General features: G+C 42.0%; 1 protein-coding gene across 17 annotated transcripts in view; it reads left to right on the forward strand.

The window, feature by feature from the left end:
* DOCK9 (dedicator of cytokinesis 9) overlaps positions 1-23,008 on the forward strand; it is a 306,369-nt gene that overhangs the window by 233,785 nt on the left and 49,576 nt on the right. For 7 of the 17 annotated variants that reach the window (XM_030922003.1, XM_030922001.1, XM_030922004.1 and 4 more), the window contains 6 exons: positions 1,406-1,523; positions 6,152-6,285; positions 9,222-9,336; positions 12,884-12,950; positions 14,365-14,412; positions 16,942-17,078. In XM_030922003.1, the coding sequence (XP_030777863.1) occupies positions 1,406-1,523; positions 6,152-6,285; positions 9,222-9,336; positions 12,884-12,950; positions 14,365-14,412; positions 16,942-17,078 (619 nt within the window). Of the gene's footprint in view, positions 1-1,405; positions 1,589-6,151; positions 6,286-9,221; positions 9,337-12,883; positions 12,951-14,364; positions 14,413-16,941; positions 17,079-17,632; positions 17,677-23,008 lie in introns of those variants that run through there. The other 10 variants (XM_030922011.1, XM_030922008.1, XM_030922009.1 and 7 more) reach the window with 3 other exon arrangements.

A 23,008-nucleotide genomic window follows, 5' to 3' on the forward strand; every position in this document is an offset into this window, starting at 1 on the left:
GGGGGACACTACTCAACCCAGTACACACCCCCTTTTATTTTGCCAGTGCGACTCCTAGTAAGTTGCATTCCTGGCTAAGATGGGGTCAATCACTAAACCTTCAATTTTTGTTAAAAAATAAGTATGAAAACCATGTTCTCCTGATGAAATTGAGTCAACAGAGAGATGACCCCAGAAATTATCTCAAAAGTTTTTGGTTAGAGATGATTTTACTTTTTTTTACTCAGTCTTTGGTACCTTTGATATGATTGTTTTTTAAAAAGGATTCCTGGAATCATCTTGCAGTTCAGCTTTTTCAAAGCATTATCACTATCAAATTTCCTGTCACATTTCAGTTGCAAAAGACTTTTTAAATGTTAACCTATAATAATTTTTAATTAATAAAGTTTATGAGAGTTTTACAATCTAAAACCAGCACTCCTCTTTCTGATTCTGTCTTGGCCTCAGAGGGCTTATCTGCTATGAATTTCAGCACGTTATTTTAGCATTTCCTCTTTCCCTGGTACTCTGGTCTCATGAACTGACTTGGTTGTTCATCTTCCCACCTTGTCATTATGGGTGTACACTTGCAGAGTCTCATATATGTTTCTGTCCCTCCCTCCCACCCCAACAGTGATGCAGTGTCCCATTTTTACACTACTTCTTCACCTCCAATTATGTTTCTAAATAACATTACACTGAGATGAGCCATATGTATAGGTTTTGTGCATGTGTGGCTGCTCTAAAGGGCAGAAACTCTCTCTATCCTAAGCGTACCTCGCTTATCTCACCCTGTACAACATTGCATTTCACACATGTATTCTCTAACCCTGTCTGTTTTTCAAACCAGAGTAATTCAGAGTAGAATGTGACCTCTCTGAACTGTTCCAGTCCTAACAAAAATGAACACTTTCACCAAAGTGAAATCCGTTTTTTGACCTAACTTCAAAATTAGTATGATTTCTCCACTGAAGTTCACATGATGCTACGAACATCTAGAGACTGTCATTGCTGCTGTCGTCGTAATTCCCCGCATTACAGATAAGAACCAACATTCCAGTTAGAAAGAGCAGGGGAGGTTTTCTCTGAAGGAAAAAAAAAGAATAATCTAAGGAAATGTTGGGCATCAGAGCTCTGGAAAGGGAAAGATGTTAGAAATGCTGGGGAAAGAGAAACAAGACTTTATGGAACGTGATTTCTCTCCCCCACCCCCACCCAGCATCCATATCCCATGCCCCCTGTTCCCACTCTGACCCATCCCACCCTCCTCCCTCGCCCACACCTCAAGGCTGCTTCTCCCATGCAGGCAGGCACGTTGAATGCATCAGGCTGTCTTGGTGCTGCACTTGGCCCTGGCACTTCCAAGAACAGGGGAGGAATCCTCTCCAGACATCTTTGATTGTTTCTGCTTTCCTCCCCTTGACAGTCTATGAAGGACGAATCCCTGGCTCTGCCAGCTGTGAATCCGCTGGTGACACCGCAGAAGGGAAGCACCCTGGACAACAGCCTGCACAAGGACCTGCTGGGCGCCATCTCCGGCATTGGTAATGCTCCATGCTCTTGTGGGCTTCTCTCCGCCATCACTCTGAAAGTGTCTTGGAGCCGATAGTTGGTGAACGTGTCACACTTGTGTGGTAGGACCTTGAAGTCTGAGTTTCTGCCCTGGGTATTCTTTTCCTGTTTGTGATAATCAACAACTGAAACCCCTCAGCCACGCCCTGAAATAAAGGTCCCGGATGCCTGCGACTCCTCAGGATCATACAGTTAATCACAGGCTTGCACTGTTTGCTTTTTGCTCAACATTTGTTGAGTTTTCATTTTAAATCTTAATTGGACTGTGTACACTGTTAAGGAATATTTTTGCAGGTGGTAGGGGGAGGGGAACACTGATTTGTAGTGTTAGCGATTTTGATGAAATATGACATAGTAATTCCCAAAGAACATAGCAGTTTATGGCTAGAATTCAATCCTAAAATCAGTTTTCAAAAATCTGTCCCACAAGACTTTTAATGTGTGAAATAACAGAAGAGCAGCCCTCTCTGAGAGAAAAACACTTGACACAAATCAAAATTCAAATACTTTCTCCATAAGAAAATACCGGACATAATGTACTTATTAATATTCTGACTAATTGAACTTCTGTGCTAGCTTTTTCTCAGAGATAGCAGTTTACATATATATGTGTGTGTGTGTGTGTGTGTGTATATATATATCTTCCCAGAATTGTCACAGGTGCTCACAGACTTCTTCAGTCTTTATTTCTCCCTCTCTTTATCACGTTGTGAATAAAGAAAGCAGCCTACTCTGGCTGGTGGCTAGACTACCCAATAATGGGACTAATTAATGGGATAAAATAAATGGCAGCCTTCATCTGATTAACTCACAGGACTTGCCCGCTCTGAGATTACGTCTTTACCTTTGCCGGTGGTGGTGGTGTTAATATGCTATTTCAGGTAGGGAATGAAACTGAGTAGGAGTTAACATGAGAAAACCCACACCAATGCCCAAATTTATCCTACAATAATAATCCCAGTCCTTAATCTGGTTGATACTTATGTGTCTTTTTCACAGTTATGCTCTCCTTAGTTGACACTGTAAAGATTAAAAGAGTTAATTCATGCAAAATGCTTGGAACAGAGCCTGGCACACGGTAAACGCTCAGCAAATGTTGGCTGCTGTCACAAGTTTCCCTTTGCCTTTCTTCTGGGCCTTCGCTCTGTCTCTGCCCTGCTCTGCCCCATTCCCAGCCACTGCTCCAGAAGCAGGGAGGGGACCTTCCTCAGAGGGTGTGGTCTGCAGTGGTTCACAGTTTGAATACTTCTGTTTGACTTTTTTGACTCTTCTCCAATTCAGAATTCACCTTGTTAGGACTGGGGACTTCTTTAGAACTTGGAAATAGGCCATTGCGGATCTTTAGCATCATGGCCTCCAGTTGCTCCAGGTTGATGGTGCAGCTATGGAAAGCACTTGAGACTGACTTAATACTTTTTCACTCTTAAATTTTAAAATCCAAATCCACGTTTCATAGGAATTCACCACGACAGGCTTATTATCCTCAGGCTATCTATATTGCCTCCTTTCTTGAAGACTTAAATCCCTGTTCTCTTTTAGGAATACCTTCCAGGGAAGCCTCATCTTTGAACTGGGTTTACTAGTTTTTTTCTGGCAGCTTTAGCAGCTCTGTTCATCAGGGAGTTTCTAGCTAATTTTAGTCCTGGTGCTTCTCCTTCAAGAGCAAACTCTCCTTACATCTCTGTTAGAAGAATCCTGTTTCCACTGAGAATGTGCCATCACAGTTTTTTTAATGTCTTTGGAGCATGGTGTCTGAGAGTTTTAAAAGTGATTCACTGCCTGGATAAAAACTACTCTGAGATTACATTCATTTTAAAAGGCAAGCATTCTGAGGCTCAGGGTTGCTTTTTCCACCTACTCAGTGGTACCAAGGGAGGAGGGATGAATTTATCTTCTTTTCATTTTACTCAAGTGTCATTTAAGGATTTTAAAAGCTATGCTCTGGGCCAGGGTATTAAATACAAACGCATACACAAAGACATACAAAATAGGAACAAACTAAGCATATTGATTTTGATATATTGCATTTCCATCTGTTTGCCTTAAATTAGGACTCTACTTCTGGAATCAAGCTGGAAACTCGGAGAACTTAGGATCTAATTTTACTTTAGTGAGGACCTTTTTCTTGACTTCTGTGTTCTTCAAATGCTGTTCAACATTAAATATGAAATATGATTATATTAGAAAAATTATAATTTGGTGATAGCATGCGTTTCTTATCTGAGTACAGAAAAAGGCCATAGTTTTTTCACAGGGTTTTTACCTGTCCCTTGCGACGATCATTCACATGGTTTCTCTCCTGGGGAGATGCAGCCACTGGCTGACAATAAGGCTTAATGTTCTACATATTCAAGCCTCCGCTTCTATTTTCAAATTCCCCTGACTCTTCTTTTCTTCGTCTTTAACACTGAATCAATTTCAGGGATAGCAATGAATAAATCTGAGTGTTCAACAGAGGGAAGGATTTATGACCTTGATGTCACAGGTATTCCTTCTAAGGTTAAAGAGTTAAAGAACAGCCGGGCGTGGTGGCTCACACCTGTAATTCCAGCACTTTTGGAGGCCGAGGCGGGCAGATCACCTGAGGTCAGGAGTTCGATGCCAGCCTGACCAACATGGTGAAACCCCGTCTCTACTAGAAATACGAAAAAATTAGCCAGGCTTGGTGGCGATCACCTGTAATCCGAGCTACTTGGGAGGCTGAAGCAGGAAAATTGCTTAAACCCGGGAGGCTGAGGTTGCAGTGAGCCAGGATCGTACCATTGCACTCTAGCCTGGCCAAAAGAGCGAGACTCCGTCTCAAAGAAACAAAACAAAACAAAACAAAAAAAGAGTTAAAGACCATCTTGACATTGCCTGAGAGATGATGAATTTATGCCATTAGCCATCACATTTAGAAGGGCAACAACCAAGTCACTTTTAAACATGCTTTTGGTGTAACCTAGGGGCTGGCTATATTTTGTTGTTTATTTATTTTTTAACTTAGAAATATCCCAGTCCATGGCAGCTCATTTGCCTCCTGAGATCTGAAAACGACCAGCCTGTGGTGAAGTGCCAGGTAACGGCGTCTTCAGCTTGGGTCTGGGAGAATGCGTGCTCACAGCTGCCAGACACAGAGTCCAAATCTCCTGATGCCATCTGCCGAACCAGCCAGGCCTTTCCGCTGGAGGCACGCCTTTTGGTTCAGCACGGAATGTACCAGACCAAAGAGTCATTTTAAATTGTGTGATTTATTTAATAAATCTTATCTAAGCAGGAAGTCAATCCTGTTACCTTAAAAATTCCATAGTACCAAGATGGGGAGTGATTTCTGCTTTCAAATCCTGTTTTTTCATGGACATCACAAATTTTATTTCCACATGAGATTTCCTGTCTGCCCAGAGTTGTTTATAGCAGGTTCCCAAATATTCCCCATTCGCAGCACCCTGAGTGTCACTTTTCTTCATGGCATCCCTAGGCCAAAAGACACACCCAACAGTTCTGTTTATTAGGTACGTAGAACCAAATAACTTAACAAGTACTTACATTCTAACAATTTAGTAGGCACTTAAAAGAAATAATATGCATACATTCAAAGAAAAAAGTTTAATTTTATTTATTTATTTATTTATTTATTTATTTATTTATTTATTTATTTTTTGAGACGGAGTCTCGCTCTGTCGCCCGGGCTGGAGTGCAGTGGCCGGATCTCAGCTCACTGCAAGCTCCGCCTCCCGGGTTTACACCATTCTCCTGCCTCAGCCTCCCGAGTAGCTGGGACTACAGGCGCCGGCCACCTCGCCCGGCTAGTTTTTTGTATTTTTTAGTAGAGACGGGGTTTCACAGTGTCAGCCAGGATGGTCTCGATCTCCTGACCTCGTGATCCGCCCTGTCTCGGCCTCCCAAAGTGCTGGGATTACAGGCTTGAGCCACTGCGCCCGGCTAATTTTATTTTTAATAATCACAACTAACTACAAATGGGTGGTGTGTGCCTGTTGGACACTGACAGCTTCTCAGCCGTTGGGTCATATTGACCAGCACCATTCGCATTTCCTGCCCCTCACTGACTACTTGCCTTTTATCATAGCAGCCCTCCAAACACCCAGCTTCACAAATGTGTCTTCAAAAGGAGCACAGCACAACCTGCTGCTGAAACAGCAGCTTCTGGCCAAGGTCACGGTTCACTGTGTTCTTGAAAATTTAAAACACCCCATGACACCCCTCAGAGTTTGGTAGGCTCCTCAGTGGTTATTATCAGTGTGAATGCTACGAGTTTGTTGTATGGTTTAATGTCATGACTTGATAGTTGTAGGTGGATTTATCTTTTAATTTTTTTAAGTCTTCATCCTATCACATTCTGAAACAGGTGTGCACGGTTAGCGATCAAAGGTGGTTTCTAATAAGTGCATGGATGTTTGCTTCTGAATGTTTCCGACTAGTTTCTTTTTATCTCATTGTATATGACCTGGTTCTTTAAAGGTGAAGTAATGGAATGCAACTCGTGAGCCAACTTCCTAACAGAAAATATAAGTGCAAGAAAAGCAATATCCCTTAATTCAGTACTCATCTTCATTTTGTTCTGTCTTAATAAAACTTTATTCTTGGCTTGATTTCCATTTAGCTTCTCCATATACGACGTCAACTCCAAACATCAACAGTGTGAGAAATGCTGATTCGAGAGGATCTCTCATAAGCACAGATTCGGGTAACAGCCTTCCAGAAAGGAATAGTGAGAAGAGCAATTCCCTGGATAAGGTAATTGCTTTCCACCCAACACATGTGTTCTTGTAATCAGTGGATTTAGCCCAAAGTAAACGTACTTCATGTTCTAGTGCCTTTTTTTTTTTTTTTCTCTGAGACGGAGTCTCGCTCTGTCGCCCAGGCTGGAGTGCAGTGGCCGAATCTCAGCTCACTGCAAGCTCCGCCTCCCGAGTTTACGCCATTCTCCTGCCTCAGCCTCCCGAGCAGCTGGGACTAGAGGCGCCCGCCACCTCGCCCGGCTAGTTTTTTGTACTTTTTAGTAGAGACAGGGGTTTCACCGGGTTAGCCAGGATGGTCTCGATCTCCTGACCTCGTGATCCGCCCGTCTTGGCCTCCCAAAGTGCTGGGATTACAGGCTTGAGCCACCGCGCCTGGCCCATCCTAGTGCCTTTTAAGTGTGACCTTTTGTTTTATCCTAAACCACCCAGCTGACCTGGAGTAGGTGATGAGAGCTTTAAGGTCGGGGCCCATTCCTTGAAATGCTCTGATTCCTGTTTCCACGACCTCAGATCCTGGGCAGGGTTTGCAGCGTAGCATCTTGAGTGAATGGCTCTGGTGGGTTGGACACGGAGGGACTCAAAATGCTGCCCAGCTCAATTCCCTATAGTCTTTTTTTTTTTTTTTTTGAGACGAGTCTCGCTCTGTTGCCCCGGCTGGAGTACAGTGGCACGATCTCAACTCACCGCAACATATGCCTCCTGGGTTCAGGCGACTCCTCTGCCTCAGCCTCCCCAGCAGCTGGGACCACAGGCGCATGCCACCACGCCTGGCTAATTTTTGTATTTTTAGTAGAGATGGGGTTTCACCATATTGGCCAGGCTGGTCTCAAACTCCTGACCTCGTGATCCGCCCGCCTCGGCCTCCCAAAGTGCTGGGATTACAGGTGTGAGCCTCTGCGCCCCGCCAATTCCCTGTAGTCTTTATAACGGAGACACTGTCACCAACACAGCCCTCCACCCACAAGGGTGTTAGGTCTGAAACCAGCTCCAGAGAATAATTGATCATATAGGTAATTCAGGGATAAGAAATCACTTTATTCACACAGCACCCACCCACAACACAGCACTTCCTCGTCATACTTAGCCTTTTTTCTTCAAACTACTAAATGCTCAGACCATTTGGAACTTTGTAGGAAAGGATAAAAGTGTGGGTTTAAACCTGGAGCCATGGTAGATTGGTGTCACTTTGGGCACAGATTTTCTAAGTTACTTCAAGTTACAGACAAGCACCCATCCCAGTAAACAGCTGAGCCATTTAGGGATTTATCCCTAGCTCTCCAAAAACACCCAGAACACATCCTTCCTCAGCATCAGGTTTTGTTTTTTTTTTTTTTTTTTTTTTTTTTGAGACGGAGTCTTGCTCTGCCGCCCAGGCTGGAGTGCAGTGGCCGGCTCTCAGCTCACTGCAAGCTCCGCCTCCTGGGTTCACTGCCATTCTGTCTCAGCCTCCCGAGTAGCTGGGACTACAGGCGCCCGCCTCGTCGCCCGGCTAGTTTTTTTGTATTTTTCAGTAGAGACAGGGGTTTCACCGTATTAGCCAGGATGGTCTCGATCTCCTGACCTCATGATCTTGTCACGCATCCCATGGCCGGCATTGACATGGTTATTGTTAAATGCAGCTCTATTGAAGTGCGAGCAGCTCAGTTTGGGTGTGTCGTGACGTACTGAACTTTTCCCTTGACCCCAACATGCCTTCGTGTGTAGAAGGAGAAGCTGCTCCGAAGGCACTCTGCTTGTGTCATACGCAGTGCTGGAGAGGAGGAGGAGAGCTGCCAGTCAGCCAGGAAAAACCGGGTCACTGTGGATTTTTCCCTTCTAACGATTCCACCTTTGCCAGAGGAGACAATGCACGCAACACCCTCTCTCCCACTGCCGGAAGTACTGAGTTCTCCAGTGACTCTGATCAAGTGGGAAGGCCAGAGGGTACATCCATACCAGTTTTGCCACTAATTGCCCCTGTATTTTTCTGTAAATAAAAATATTCACATATTTTATTAATTAAGGCTATTTAATATGTGTGTGTGTGTGTATACACACACACACACACACAATTTTATTTTCAATTGGCCACTAGCACCTTGAATAAAACATCTTTTTTTCCACTATTGTTTTTGCTCTGATATTTGACAAAAAAAAAAAAAATTGTAATTTCAATTGGAAATTCAACTGGGAGAGTTTTAAAATCTCCTGTGTTTGCAATCACATGATGAGATTCTTGTGCTGCTTTTTTTCCATGAGAACCTGCTGCCTAGTGGCAAAATTGCCCTCTCGTTTCCCCCAAGCTTTCTGACGTTTGCAGTGTTGAGCTAAGCTGATGATGGAGTGACCTTATCAGTTTAGGAACTTTGGATGCTGTGCTGACGTGTCCCTGTTTGTCCCAGGCAGGCACCTGCCTATTGTGTTCCCTGAGCAGTGCCCACAGCACGCCCCATGATGCACCCTGGATGACGGCGCCTGGGCTCCAGGCTTTGGGGTGCTTTGGTCACAGCAGCACCACAGGCACTTGCTGTTTCAGCCACCGCCGTTGTCGTCAGGAGGTGGTTGGTTGTGCGGTGTCTTCCGAGTCATAGTTTCTGTTCTTGATCCTAGCACACATACTTTCTTGCATGAGGTTTCAATACACTTGGCATCTCAGAAGGTTTTACTCGGCATAGCTAAAGCTGTGTTTATCCAGTGTGAAAGGTCTGTGCCTTCTGCTTGTCCCTTAGGAGGGCGTGCTGAGGAGACAAGCTAGGGCTTCCATGGGCAGCATCTGAGTGTGTTATATTTGGGTGAAAGGGTGCCTGTGGTTTAATTGTCAGCAAGTTACTTGCACCTTCCAGTGTGTATGATCTGACTTGATTCTAAGAATCTTTCTCTTCCACGGGAGAAAAGGGAAACACATTTTCCTCCCGTAATTAAATAGAAAAATCACCTGTATTTTCTTTTTAGCACCAACAAAGTAGCACATTGGGAAATTCGGTGGTTCGCTGTGATAAACTTGACCAGTCTGAGATTAAGAGCCTACTGATGTGTTTCCTCTACATCTTAAAGAGCATGTCTGATGGTAGGTTAAAAAATGGAGATTTCTGTTTTGCTTGTTTCAGTACTTGGTTTGTTTGTTTTTAACTTGTAATAAGTTGAAAGGATACAAAGATTTCAAAGGATTTTCTTCCTTGTTAAAAATGCATATTCATTGACTAAATGTAATAGAAATAAGAGCCTTATTGTGGGAAAATCATTTCCTTAATAATTTTATTCTGGAAAATGAGTTCTAAAATGTGAATGGGCCTATTTCCTAAATGTATATTAAACTGGGACCTACCATGTTAGCTGAAGGAGATAGAAGCACATACATAAAATAGCTTTTGACTTTAAAAAAACTTTTATTCGTCCAAACAAACTTACTGTCAACTTGAATAACTGTGTTAGTCTCTAGAATTAGAATATATGTTGTGGGCGGACCTAAGCATTCCTTCCATTTAGAGTGTATATATTCCTGGCTCAAAGTGGGAGAAACGTTATTTTAGTTTTCTAATGGAAATGGTGGTATCGTAGTAGATTATGAGGGTTGGACAACTACATTTTAAAATAAGAATGAACAGAACTATGAATGCTCTATCTGGACCACATAAGGCTCGCGAATGTGTATGACAGGACAGTTTTAACTCTGTTAGCTCGTCTGTGTATCCGGCTGTGTAATATAAACAATCCCGGTAAACAATGTCACAGTTCTCATCCTGGGCAAAAATCTTATTTTTCCTACAATGAATTAAAAGGTGTGCTGTGAACTTCATTAAGGTGATTGAATTAGGATGAACTCTCCTGAAAACAAAGGGCCATTTTTTGAGAACCTGAAGGCTTCTTGTGCTGCTTATATCTGGGGGCAGGAGGTGTGTACTAACCAGCCAGTGGAAGGAATTTCTGCTTGAAAATAGTATTTCTTTTATATCAAGCTTCCATTTCAGCAGCATTAACAGCCTGACTTTTTTTTTCCCTGACCCCAGCCAAGGTACAACCTGACTTTTTAGCTCAGATGGTAGGAAAAACCTGCTTGTTCTTAAAAGAAAGACTGGGTAATTCGTTCTTCTGTTGATTCGTTACTTTAAAATGCTATTTTTTAAAAAAAGAACAAATGAGCAAGACTTTCCCTGAATGATGACCAAATACACTAGAACAGGGCACTTAGTCTGATATTTGGGTTTAGAAAGTTGAAAGTTTCCCATTTATGTCAAAAGTTCTAAACTTTGCTTCATGGTAATAATGAGGTTTAGCAAGCATTATAATTCTGTTTTTCCTTTGTTTAAAGTTTTCTTTAAATTATTTTAAATTTCAAATATTGAATATGACCTATAATAGGAACATAATTGCTTTTTAAAGACAAATATACAAAAACATTTGAATTCAAGTAAAAGTTATTCTTTTTTTTTTTTTTTTTTTTTTTTTTTTGAGATGGAGTCTCGCTCTGTCGCCCGGGCTGGACTGCAGTGGCTGGATCTCAGCTCACTGCAAGCTCCGCCTCCCAGGTTCCCGCCATTCTCCTGCCTCAGCCTCCCGAGTAGCTGGGACTACAGGCGCCCACCACCTCGCCTGGCTAGTTTTTTGTATTTTTTAGTAGAGACGGGGTTTCACCGTGTTAGCCAGGATGGTCTCGATCTCCTGATCTTGTGATCCGCCCGTCTCGGCCTCCCAAAGTGCTGGGATTACAGGCTTGAGCCACTGTGCCCGGCCGTAAAAGTTATTCTTTAAAGTCATATACATATTTTAAAAATGCAACCACCTCTTCAGAATATATTTTTATCTCAAGTTTCTTCAAGTTATCGATTGTTTTCCCTTTATAATTAGAATTTGTGTGTGTGCATCCCATTTAAGACATCTTCTCTGACCTACAGGGTCATGAAGGTATTCTCATATTTTCTTTGAAAGCAGTGTTATTTAAATTTTCACATTAAACTCTAAAAATCTACCTACAATTGGCTTTTGTGTACCATATGAGTTAGGGGGAGAAATTGCCTCCAGAGATGGTTAACACACAGACAACCAAAATCAGTTGTGTAACTGTGTAGCTACTCTTTCATTTATTCCACATTTAATGAGCACCTTCTACATGCTAGGCCCTTCCTCACTGTCCTTCTTGTGCCATTTCCCTCTTCACAGAGCTTATCTCTGTCTTCCCACTCTCCCCAACCATACCTGGAGCCCAGAGCAAGGAATGGCAGTGTCACTGCCCATGCTGCTGGCCGCTTTGTCTGGTGTGTGCTGAGGGCGGCCGCAGGGGTCTGCAGGGTGATCCCACCAGGCTCTCCAGCATGCACTGAGCTCCCTGGGGGCTCACCCTACCCTGATGGCCAGCCTCAAGTAGCCAGAGTCTGTTCCTCTGGAATCTCAACTCAAAACCCCTAAAGATGGAAGCCCATGACCCACTCTTATTATTGGTCTAATAGGCCAAGCGACCTTTAGAATCAGATGCACACGATTTAAATTCCCACTCAGCCGTGATTCTTCAGACTGGTAAATGGGAGAATTACTTTACTTCTCTGAGCCTCTGTTAGCTCATCTAAATGAGAACTTTCTTCTGCCCCAGATTATGGTGAGGATTAGATGGCACAATCTATGTGAAATTGTGAGAGGACCTAGTACAGTGTCTGGCACACAACAGATTCTCAGTCTGTATCCCATGTCATTCCTGCCTGTCATTGTTCTTGACAAGTGTAGAGTGAAAGCCTGTGGCCATGCGTCTTCATGGGCCGTCAGCATCCCCACAGCCACCCTCTCTGCTCATCTCAGGCCGCAAAGACTCTGGCTTTTTCCCTAAGAGAAAATTCCTTACCTATTTCTCAACCTCAGTGTGAAATGTAAGAATGCAAAAAAGGTTAGCTATTAGATGATAGAACTCAAACGACAGTAATACTAAACTGTTAAGGGTTCACACAGAGGTTTAAATGCACATACCATTCGGTACAGCCATTTTGCTTCAGAGAACTTATCCTGTAGGTGTAGTTAGACATGCATGCAAAGACCCACATAAAAGGATATTCATTGAAACATAATTGTAATAGCAAAAAGTTAGGGGGCAGAAACAGTAACTGTCTATCAGTAGGAGACTAGTTAAGTCAATTATGGTCTATCCACATAGAGGAATATTATGCAAGTTGGAAAAACTTGAGATAGATCCAAGCTATATTGTTCAGTTAAAACTCAAAGAGCAAACTTATGTGTGTAATATGCAAAGATTTTCAACAAATTCCCTGTTGGGGAGAGATCCTGTAGTAGGAGACAAGAGAGCCCAGCTTTAGGTTGTATGTACACTTGTATTCTTAGAATTTTCTAGTCTATTTAAGAGCATGTTACATATAAGTTAAGTGAGCATTATGCTAGAATGTAGCACAAGATGACTTATGATGGAATTATAGTTCAAATGTTCAAATACAGCATGTTGAAGGTGAATAGGCCTCAGGTGTGTGATATCCAGTGTAGAGTGGTCAGCTATAAAAGAGGGCAGGGAAAGGGTTTAGGGGCCTACACTCCAAGGTTCCTTCCCATTTTCACGATAGGTGATTCTCCATAATGTATATGATACATATTGTGATTCTAAGTAAATGTTTATTTTCTAGATGCTTTGTTTACATATTGGAACAAGGCTTCAACATCTGAACTTATGGATTTTTTTACAATATCTGAGTAAGTAGCTTTCTCTTTGATCATTGCCTCTTGATTTTTTTCCTGGATCATTAAGAGGCTTGACGAATACTATGTAGTTGAACCAGGGGAGTCGTGTATGTCACATCCTCACTTACTTCTTAAGCCCTTTCTCATGGACTTGGCCCTAAAACATATTTTCAGGGCTTGTGACCCAGTGATCAGTGGTCACCCTTAAAGTATTACAGATACGTGCTTGTTTTACATGAGAGGTAACTGCTTATGTGTATAAGTCATCTTAATAAAATAACACGAAATTTATTAGCTGAATTGGGTAGACACTGCTTTTCTAAGTTGAGCCTAACTTAAGCTGATGCGGAAACTGAGTCAGAAAAGTTGCTATAATTTTAAAATATAAGAAGTAAAAGTGAAATCTTATGTAGCATCTTTATCTCATTTTGGCTCGTCAATATAAGTTTCTGATTTCTTTTAAGCTCTTTACTTTTAGCAACGTGAATCTACAATCCCTTATCCAAAACTGCTGGGGCCAGATAATTTTCCAAATTCAGAACTTTTTGGGTTTCTGAAAAATTTACATGTAGACTATATCCCATAACATCTCAGCAGCATCTCTCTATAGTAAAAATAAAAAATTTCTGCAGTACTATTATTGTTCATAATAATTGGATATATCATAACTATAAGTAGCTTTATGTCTGCTATTTTGGGTCACATTTTGGTGCCAAATGGATTTGCATGAACTCAGGAGGAAAGCCGGTTTTCAGAGTTTCATGCATTTTGGAACTACAGATGAGAGACTGCGGGCCTGGCCCTCAGTGGACACTTGGCTCATAGTCTCCTGACCTCTGCTGAGTTAAAGGCAGGAGTTACGTGGTGAAATGAGGTTCCACACCAGAGGAGCTCACTGGACATTGTTTTAACTACCTCATTAAATACATGATTTAAAAAAACAACACAAAACAACATTGTTAGATATATATTTTTAAAAACTACACACTTGGTGTGTATAATCCATATATTCGAGCCAAAGGGAGAGTTGCTTATATAGATGTAAATGAGGATGAATAAGTAACTTGGAACAGGGTGCGTGGTCTTCAACATGATTTCCCAGGCATGCTGCCGTGGGGTGAATTATCACCCCTGAGTCGATGGACGATCCTGTCGGTCATGGGCTTCTGCACTGTGTTGCTTTCGCCAGCCACCACGGCACTGATAGCTACACAAGATGGGGCCTCCCTCACAGGTTAATAGATTTCTCTGGGTTTGAAGGAACTTTCCAGAGGACTTCCAAAAACTATTCTGAATGAATGAGGATGTGATATATGCTGGTGCTAGACATAATGCATATTGAATTTGTTGTTGTTAATGGATAAATAACGTCCTGAAAATAATTTTATCTTCACGTTGCCCCAATAATTTTTCATCTTGCCTGCAGAGTCTGCCTGCACCAGTTCCAGTACATGGGGAAGCGATACATAGCCAGGTACTGTGGGGCGTTTTCATCTGAAACGTGTTGTTTTCTGTGTTGCCTGGCTCTGATTGTGTGGGAATGGTCATCAGTGGCGGCCGGCGGTTGGGATTCATGGAAGCGGCCATGGGGACCGATGGCAGGCCCTTGGATTGCCACCGCAGAGCCCGGCAGCGTCTTTCGTCTGCATTCTTACAGGCGAAGTCTCATTTCATCTCACGTGTTACCTCTTGGAAAGTGTTCCTTTAGCGGGCTGTGGCTACCCTTCCATCCTGTTGTCCAGACTCCCCTTCCTTCTCTGTTCTGTCTCCTTCCCCTCCTCTTCTCCCCAGTTCTTCTTCCTGTGTTCCTTCCTTAGTGATTTCTTTTCCTCTGTTTGGCTTTCCAAGGTCATTTTGACTGTTCCTGCTCCCAGCTACAAAGATACTAAAATCTCACCTAACCACTCTTCTTCTTTCTTAATGAAAGAATGTTTTCAGTCCATCTCAAATTTGTGTGGACTTCCACAAACCTCTAAAATGGAGCCTTTTGTCTTCCTACTCTTGACTAGTTGATAAGCGCTCCATGTTCTTGGCCAGAACTCCCTGGGGAGTCACGTCACTCCCACTTTCCTGTCCAGAACCAGCCTCCTAGAAACTCCTTGCAGCTGTGTGGACACGCCTTCTTTGGGGGCATTTCTTCACAGCACTTCTTGTCCTTACCAAGTTCTTCCTTCTGCCCCATTGCCATTAGGAAAGTCTGTGTTTGTTTGTTTTCTGTGTTGTGAGCCATTCTGTGTTAGTGTATTAGTGGGGTCTTGGTCTAAGTATTATATTTTTTTACTGTTGTTTTTAACAGCTTTATTATACGTAAATATGTTTTAAGAAAAACTTTAAAATGTAGTTGTCATTGAGGTTTGTTTCTCTGTATATCGACAATTTTGTCTTATAGCGATGAAATAGGCCAGAGATTTTTAATAGACTTGCTCTTTGTGAAGATTTTCTTTTTCTGTTAACATTGTTCTTTTCTGGGGATATTTGAGAAATTTTCAGAATTACATTTTATGTTAAGAAGTAAACATGTATGTTTTCTTTTTAAAAGAAGCAAATTTAGAATTTTTGCATTTTCCTCCTGTTAATATTTTCTGTTTTTCATTGAAATGTGGTAGCACTTAAAGTTCTCTAATCTTAACTGCTTTATGTTTTATCACAACAGTAATTTTATATTTGAGTTTTGGAGCACTAAATGCAAGTATATACAAGGTGTCCTTATACCAGCAACATCTTCTACCTTGACTTGGATTCTCCCTGACTTTGTCCCATGAAGATGGGCAAACAGTAAATTCTGTCACAGAAAGGCACTGTGCTGGGCTAGCTTCACTTTTTGCAGTGACACCTACATCGCAAGATGGCATTTGGAGAATATTGTGCCAAGTAGAATAAAATGCCTCACAGCTTAAAATGGTGAATGTGAGAAGCTGCAGATTTCTGTCCCAACAAAATGTTTTAGAATCGGGTTTTGTGAAATGGTTAACTTACTTTTTTTCAGTGGATATAAATTTAACTTCTTTAAAGAAAATCTTCCTACTTCATAAGCACCCTGTATATATTTGCATATAAAAGTGTGGACTGCCTTAAAAATAGATGGGCCAAGGAAAACGGGAGTGGAGATGGTGTGACTTTGCTCCATGCACTGTGGAAAGATATGCTCTGCTCTATACGAAAATTGCCATGGGTCTCTGCTGCATGTGAAACAGATCCTGAACTAGACTGTGAACCTTGTACATGTTTGCCATCCACGGTGGTCCAGTTTGATGAACACTGTGCCTTCTTATTGTCACTTTGAAGTCACCCAGCAGCATGCAGTCGATGATAGTCCATGCATGTCCCTGTTCTCCTACACACAATAACACAGTGAGGGGGACGGTTGGCTCTGGGACAGGGGACAGGTGTCACTGCAGCCCTGGTCTCAATTTCATCTGCTCTGGTGATGGTACACAGCAGGAAGTTAGCTGTTTGATTGCTAACCCAAATCACTCTTCTGTTTTCTCTACTTGACTGCTGACAAGTTTAACAAAGTGTGTGGCTCTTCTCCTTCCTGCTTGGGTAAGAATAAAGGTGTTAAAACTCATATAATCCCTTCCATTGCATGTTTGTTCTCTGTGTCTTCCAATGCATTTTTTAATTTAAAAAAAATACATGTCTTTTGCTCTTTCAGAACATATATAATCCAAAAAGATGAGTGACATTTTGACAGTTGTCAGAACACTAACCATTAGTACTGCATTGGAGTGATGCTCACTTTTTTCAGAGTAGCATCTCTAAAGTACTTTCTAAAAATAAGAACGTCCCTGCTTTGGCCTGATTTTTGCTCCTGGGTCATCAGGTGCTTTGCCGTGAAGTGTGTGGGAGCTGCCGCCTGCCTGTGTCTCTGGCTGCTCCACCGCGCTCGGTCAGTGCATGGCCATCTCCCTCGTGCCATGTCCTGGCTTCACTAACGCTCCCCGTCTCGCTGCGGTGTAACACGTCTAACTTTTGCTTCTATCCCATTTCACTCATGTTGCAGGAACCAGGAGGGGTTGGGACCCATAGTTCATGATCGAAAGTCTCAGACATTGCCTGTTTCCCGTAACAGAACAGGAATGATGCATGCCAGATTGCAGCAGCTGGGCAGCCTGGATAACTCTCTCACTTTTAACCACAGTAAGTCCCATGACATGCCATCGTAACAGCCAGCCATCTCATGTGCCATCTCAGAGGGGAGAGCCCCAGGCCACACCTGTCACATCACCAACTCGATTTTTCTTCCAGCTCAAAGCAAGTAGGATGAAGAGCTCATGGCACAGTTCCCTTCCTTGGAGGAGCGTCCTCAGCATTTGGGAGTGACACAATGTGGAACACGCTCAACTACAGCACGAAACCTAAAAGTGCCTGACCCTTTCCCCATCCCCAAAACAAAACTTGGCTGGGTCCATAGCCAGCCGTTCTCCAGTATTCTAAACATAAAGTTTGGATTCATCACCTAGAGCCAACTTAACTAAGTTGGCTTTCCCCTGCGACTCTGAGAACATTCGGGATGGATTTCTTTCACCCCTCCTGATCCCGTGCATGTAATTGATCAAGCGTCCACATTCTGACATTCCAGCTCTGAATGGATGTTAATCCTTGCACTGCTGTGAAAACATAAAGCCCATGAATCAATTTGTGAGGGTGTGGAAAAGCGTCCAATAACAAAGTGACTTTTTCTGTGTTTTCAGTGTGAGAAAGATATCAAGTGTGCTTGGAATTTCTGTAGACAATGGTAAGATTTAATCAGGTTGAAGTCTGCTTACGAGGCCGCTTCACTTGCAAGCCGAGACCTTTTGTTCATCTTGCCTTCCTAACTTTGGGGCTTTCTAACTTCACAATAGAGATTCTGCCAAAACAAGGGAGCATATTTTTAATTTACTTTTATCAGTCAGCAGAGGGGACAAGGCATCGTGTGCTGTTTCTAGTATTTTAAGTGTTTTATCTTCTTAAGGGTTTCTCAGAGCAGAACACCTGAAAGATATCAACCATATAGCACTTGAAAAATTAATGAGATCGTTTATAATAAATCCCATTTCTGCTAGCATTGTGTTCTCTAAATTGTTCCATCTCTTCTCCAAGCATGACACAGCTAGTTATTGTTTTACTTCAACAATTATTTGTTATTCCAAGTGCTGTCTTTAATACATGGTTATTAATATCCTTCCATCATGTCTAATAATAAATTCTATTCACTGTGATTTTTCACACCTCTTTTTAAAATACAGGCCAAGAGTAAAGGCAATGTTCCCAATGCATTGTATTAATAATAGTTCAAAGTAAGACACCTGAGGAATCAAAACAAAGCAGCTTCCCACACCTCTGCCCCCGCAATGTGGTTATTATGAAGATTGTCCAGGTACAGTTAAGTGTTACAAAGATTGGCCGGGCATGGTGGCTCACACCTGTAATCCCAACACTGGGAGGCCAAGGCGGGTGGATCACTTGAGACCAGGAGTTCAAGACCAGCCTGGCCAACATGGTGAAACCCCATCTCTACTAAAAATGCAAAAACTAGTCAGGCTTATTGACACACACACGTAATCCCAGCTACTGGGGAGGCTGAGACATGAGAATCGCTTGAACCTGGGGGGCTGAGGCTGTAGTGAGCCAAGACTATGCCACTGCACTCCAACCTAGGTGACAGAACAAGATCCTGTCTTAAAAAAAAAAAAATCAAAACTGTTATGAAGATAGTCTCTATTGCTAAAATCCCAGGCTTAATTTAGATAATGTCAGTCTGCCACACGCTGAGTTGGTAGCCATAAAATGCTAGTTCTGAGTTCTACACTTAGCTGTAGAATGCAAATTGAGTGATACCTTTAAGGCTACAGTACTTGATTTTTCAACATCTTTTCTGTTCGGGCTTTGACTAGCTCTACAGAAAAGGAGTTGAAACAAAACCAAGAATGTTGTTATTTTTAGTTTTTCTTTGCCATTTAGCAGCAGAAATTCAATCCCCACTGATAAACAGGATCTGTTGGACCTCCTTTGCTCAGATAATTTCTGTAACACAGAGGCTAACTCACTATTGGTTGAAATAAATGCTAAACTTAGAAGCACTTTTAAAAAAATCGTAAGTACACCAGTGCTCCACCTCCAAAAATAGTCATTTAGGAAACACAGAAAACAAAAATTAAATGAATCGTCCACATGTGAATAAATAACCTTAATCCATGCAAATATGTAGCAGCTCTTCCCACTGCAAATGGGTTTTGTGGTGGTAACTTGAATTGGAGGAGAGAGACAGCTGGCCTGGTGCTGCTGCTGCTGCTGCCAAAAGCCATCTTGTTAACATGGTTTTTTTTCCATTCTGTCTTCCTGCTACCAACAGCCCTGTCCTCCTGTCTCCCTCCTCTTTCATCAGTTTTCAGTGGCACACTGTCCTCAGTCACATTTCTCCTGCTTTGCCAGTAAATAGCGTGTAGCTGATTCTTCTAGTCCACGCCTGTGTTCCTACAATTTCTGTTCATCCCGAATTGTTTCTGTTATCTCCGAAGTTGTTGCATCTCCTAGAACTCAGCCTTCTTTTATATCTCCAGTTCTCATTATGTGTTTGAGTTGCTTCAGCTTTTCCCTCCGCTAGCTCTTTGAGCTCCAAATAGTCAACTCAGACAAAAAAACACAGAGAAGGGAGTGCATACTGTATGTACATGAACATGTATGTGTGTGTGTGTTATATATATGTACATGTTTGTTTACATCTCTACCTGGGTATTTTTTGGGAAGTTTATGACCATATATGTCTTTTTTAAAAAAAATCCCATTTAACAACAAATACAATACCTTCTGTTGGGCCAACCAATATGACATAGATCCAATATGTGAGAAAGTTGCCAGGGATCCCCAGGAATCCAAAATTAATTTATTTCGGAAGAGAATAAAAATAGGAAGAGTCCCTGTACATCTGCATTGTTCATTTCCTCTCTTTCTGTAGAGTAGGAAAGGCTGTGTCAGAACTCAGCTTGACCAGCAGGGAGCAGCAGAGGCCCATGGGAAACGGAATCCTTTGTAGGTCTGTCCCCATCACCACTGGTAACAGGCCATGGAAGAAGGCACCACAGGCACTTCACATGGAACTCCAGCAAGAGCCTGTCTTTACTCTTTAATTTTGATAGGAAATAGGATAGCAAATCCCCATGCCCGAATCCCATGATGGCCAAGCAGTCTTAGCTATTTGAAAAACACCCTTAAAAGACAGATTTGTTGTTTGGACCATCACTCAGGTGTATGGAAAATAAACTTTAGAACACTTAGGCATTGACATATTTAGTGTAATTTGTGCTCATTGTGTATCAGTGGAAGAGATTTGTGTCAAATGAAAAATTGAGAGTGATAGCACAAAATCACAAAGAGAAGGGAGGGTATACTGTAGGTATGTGAACATGTATATGTGTATATATGTGCATGTCTATAAACCACATTATGAGTTGAAAACTTAGTGAAATGTGTTTGCAAATAAGTGGTACATTTGCAAAATATATGTAAAATAACACTATGTTTACTTTGATGTCACGTGTTCTAAGAATACATCAAGTTCATTTGCATAATTCATATTTCCCACTGGTGTAATGCAGGGAACACCAGCCAAGAGGTAGCAGCATGTAAAGAAAATCTGGATTTCTTATAATTTGATCTAAAAGGCAATTAAAGATTACTGGGTCAGGTTGCAGATAATATTTCAGATCAGAATCAGAAAGTATTTTTTAACTGAACTGGCCTTGAGTGGCATGTGCTGAGCTGCCTGTGAAGTTCATGTGGACACCTGCAGCTGGAGGTGTGCAAACACACTGGAGGAGGCCCAGCTGGGGTATTGTCCAGGTCACTTAAGCATGCCATGAGGACTTGGATGGCATGGCTTGTCGGGCCCCATTTAACTCTGAAATGTCTTTTTTGTCTATGAGGCACAAGCAAGAAAATGAATGTAGGCGATCATTAAATTCCTTTACTGTACATCATATTGAATTAATATGAAAAATACAGAGAATGTAGACATCTCTGAGTTAAAATATTTTCCAAAAGTTTTAAAGCATGGATAATATATTTTTAAAATTGGGTAAAATGTGCTTAGATGCTTTAAACATATACTCAAAATAGTAAATAAATGTTTGTGGCCAGGCACAGTGGCTCATGCCTGTAATCTCAGCACTTTGGGAGGCCGAGACAGGCAGATCACTTGAAGTCAGGAGTTTGAAACCAGCCTGGATAACATGGTGAAATCCCGTCTGTACTAAAATAATAATAATAATAATACAAAAACATCTGGGTGTGGTGGTGGTACACGCCTGTAATCCCAGCTACTCAGGAGGCTGAGGCAGGAGAATCGCCTGAACCCAGGAGGTGGAGGTTGCAGTGAGCCAAGATCACACCACTGCACTCCAGCCTAGGTGACAAAGCGAGACTTCATCTCAAAAAAAAAAAAAAAAAAAAATTGTTTCAAACAAAACACTTATTTCCTTGATTCTGAGATATGTTTCCTTGATTCTGAGGCACATTTTTGCACATTTTCTAGTATTTCTGAAGTTGGGTAGATCTTACAGATTACATTGGATGTGGTAGTCTGTCATTGATTGGTGTTTCTTGCAGTTGATGGAGTCTCAGAGTTGAGCAGGTCTGATACAGTGTACGTTTAAAGTCAGTCATTTGTAATATCCTTACAGAGGACTTTAGGATGTGTGGTGTGTTTAAACCAAGTATTTTCACTTGGGGCCTTTACTTCCTATGAGGTCCCATTTTCGGATACAACTCAACATTAGGTTTAAGAAAGCCACAGGGAAGAGAAAGCTGATGGTATGACACCCACCTCCTGAAGTATAAACTCTTAGATTAGAGCCTGTGTCTCCACAAGGCATTCTGAGCTTATTTGTTTTCTTTGTGGATCAAAGGGCAGACATCAAATGACATAAATTTTGCCTTGGGGTATTACTATTTATTCTCTACTCTTTGCCAGTCTGTAAGGAAAACCTTTTTAGCAATAAAAATTGGATGGAAATGAATAATAGATTGTGTAGATGTTGATCAGTTTGATATTTTGCAAAAATGTGTGAACTCAATAAAACCATACACCATAAGTTAATATATATCTAGGAAACTAGGTCTTCTACATTTGAGAGTTCTTTCAGCAAGAAAATTCCTTGTTATTTGGTATTTATATTTTCTCATAAAACTTACTATGTTTCTGGATTCACGTTATGGGCTAGAGGGGGAAAAAGTCAAAATACAAACAAGAATTTTGGTTGCATAAAGAGTGAAGGCGGCTATCAAATGGAAGTGCCCCCTGTAGGAGTATGTCTCTGACCTGCTCTTCTATCCCAAACGTCCTCTGGTATTCAGGAAAGGCGTGTGGCCTCATGCTTCTGTCCTGCCCACCACATTACCTCTGATGTCATGGTGGTGGGGAGGGAGGGAGTTCACCGATGTGTCAGCATTCTTCATTTGAGCCATGCAGGTAATGTGAGTTCGTAAAACAGGGTTAGGTTAATTCAGCGTAGACACGTTTCATCCGTGGCCCCTGAGTGAAAGATTTGGGGACTTCAGAATACGTCTCGTCAGAATGACAATAGAATCAAAATTGTATAAATTTGAGCAGCGAATCCGAAGGACTGTAAAGCAGCCCGGGGCATGTGTGTCAGAGATAGCATGTCCATGCAGAAATCCTGCAGCTCTGTCCCTGAAGAGCCAGGCTGGAGGGAATCAGCGCAGTGCCCCAGGCACCACCGCCTCCTAGTGGAAATCAGTGTGCTTCACACCGTACTTCTTACTTGCCCAGGTCAAAAGCTGCTTAATCAGCTTTCAAAACGTTGCCAACCCTTAGTTTAAGAAATTTCTCTGCCTCTTCTTGAATTTACTAGCTCAGCTTTATCTTCCTGTGTTGGTCTATACCATGGTGATTGTTGATTCAAGTCTTCCTCCTGTGCAGCTCTGTTCCAGGCCTTGAGACAGTCTCAGTCTCTGTGACCGGTTCAGCCTCTCTATGCTGCCAATTATTTTTAGGGATTTAAAAAAATAGCACTAGCTCAGGAATCCTGCTGATTTTTTAGATGAAACAGTTGAAGGAAAAGCAAAGC

This window comes from Rhinopithecus roxellana, chromosome 18 (assembly GCF_007565055.1).
Source record: "Rhinopithecus roxellana isolate Shanxi Qingling chromosome 18, ASM756505v1, whole genome shotgun sequence".
NCBI lineage: Eukaryota > Metazoa > Chordata > Mammalia > Primates > Cercopithecidae > Rhinopithecus > Rhinopithecus roxellana.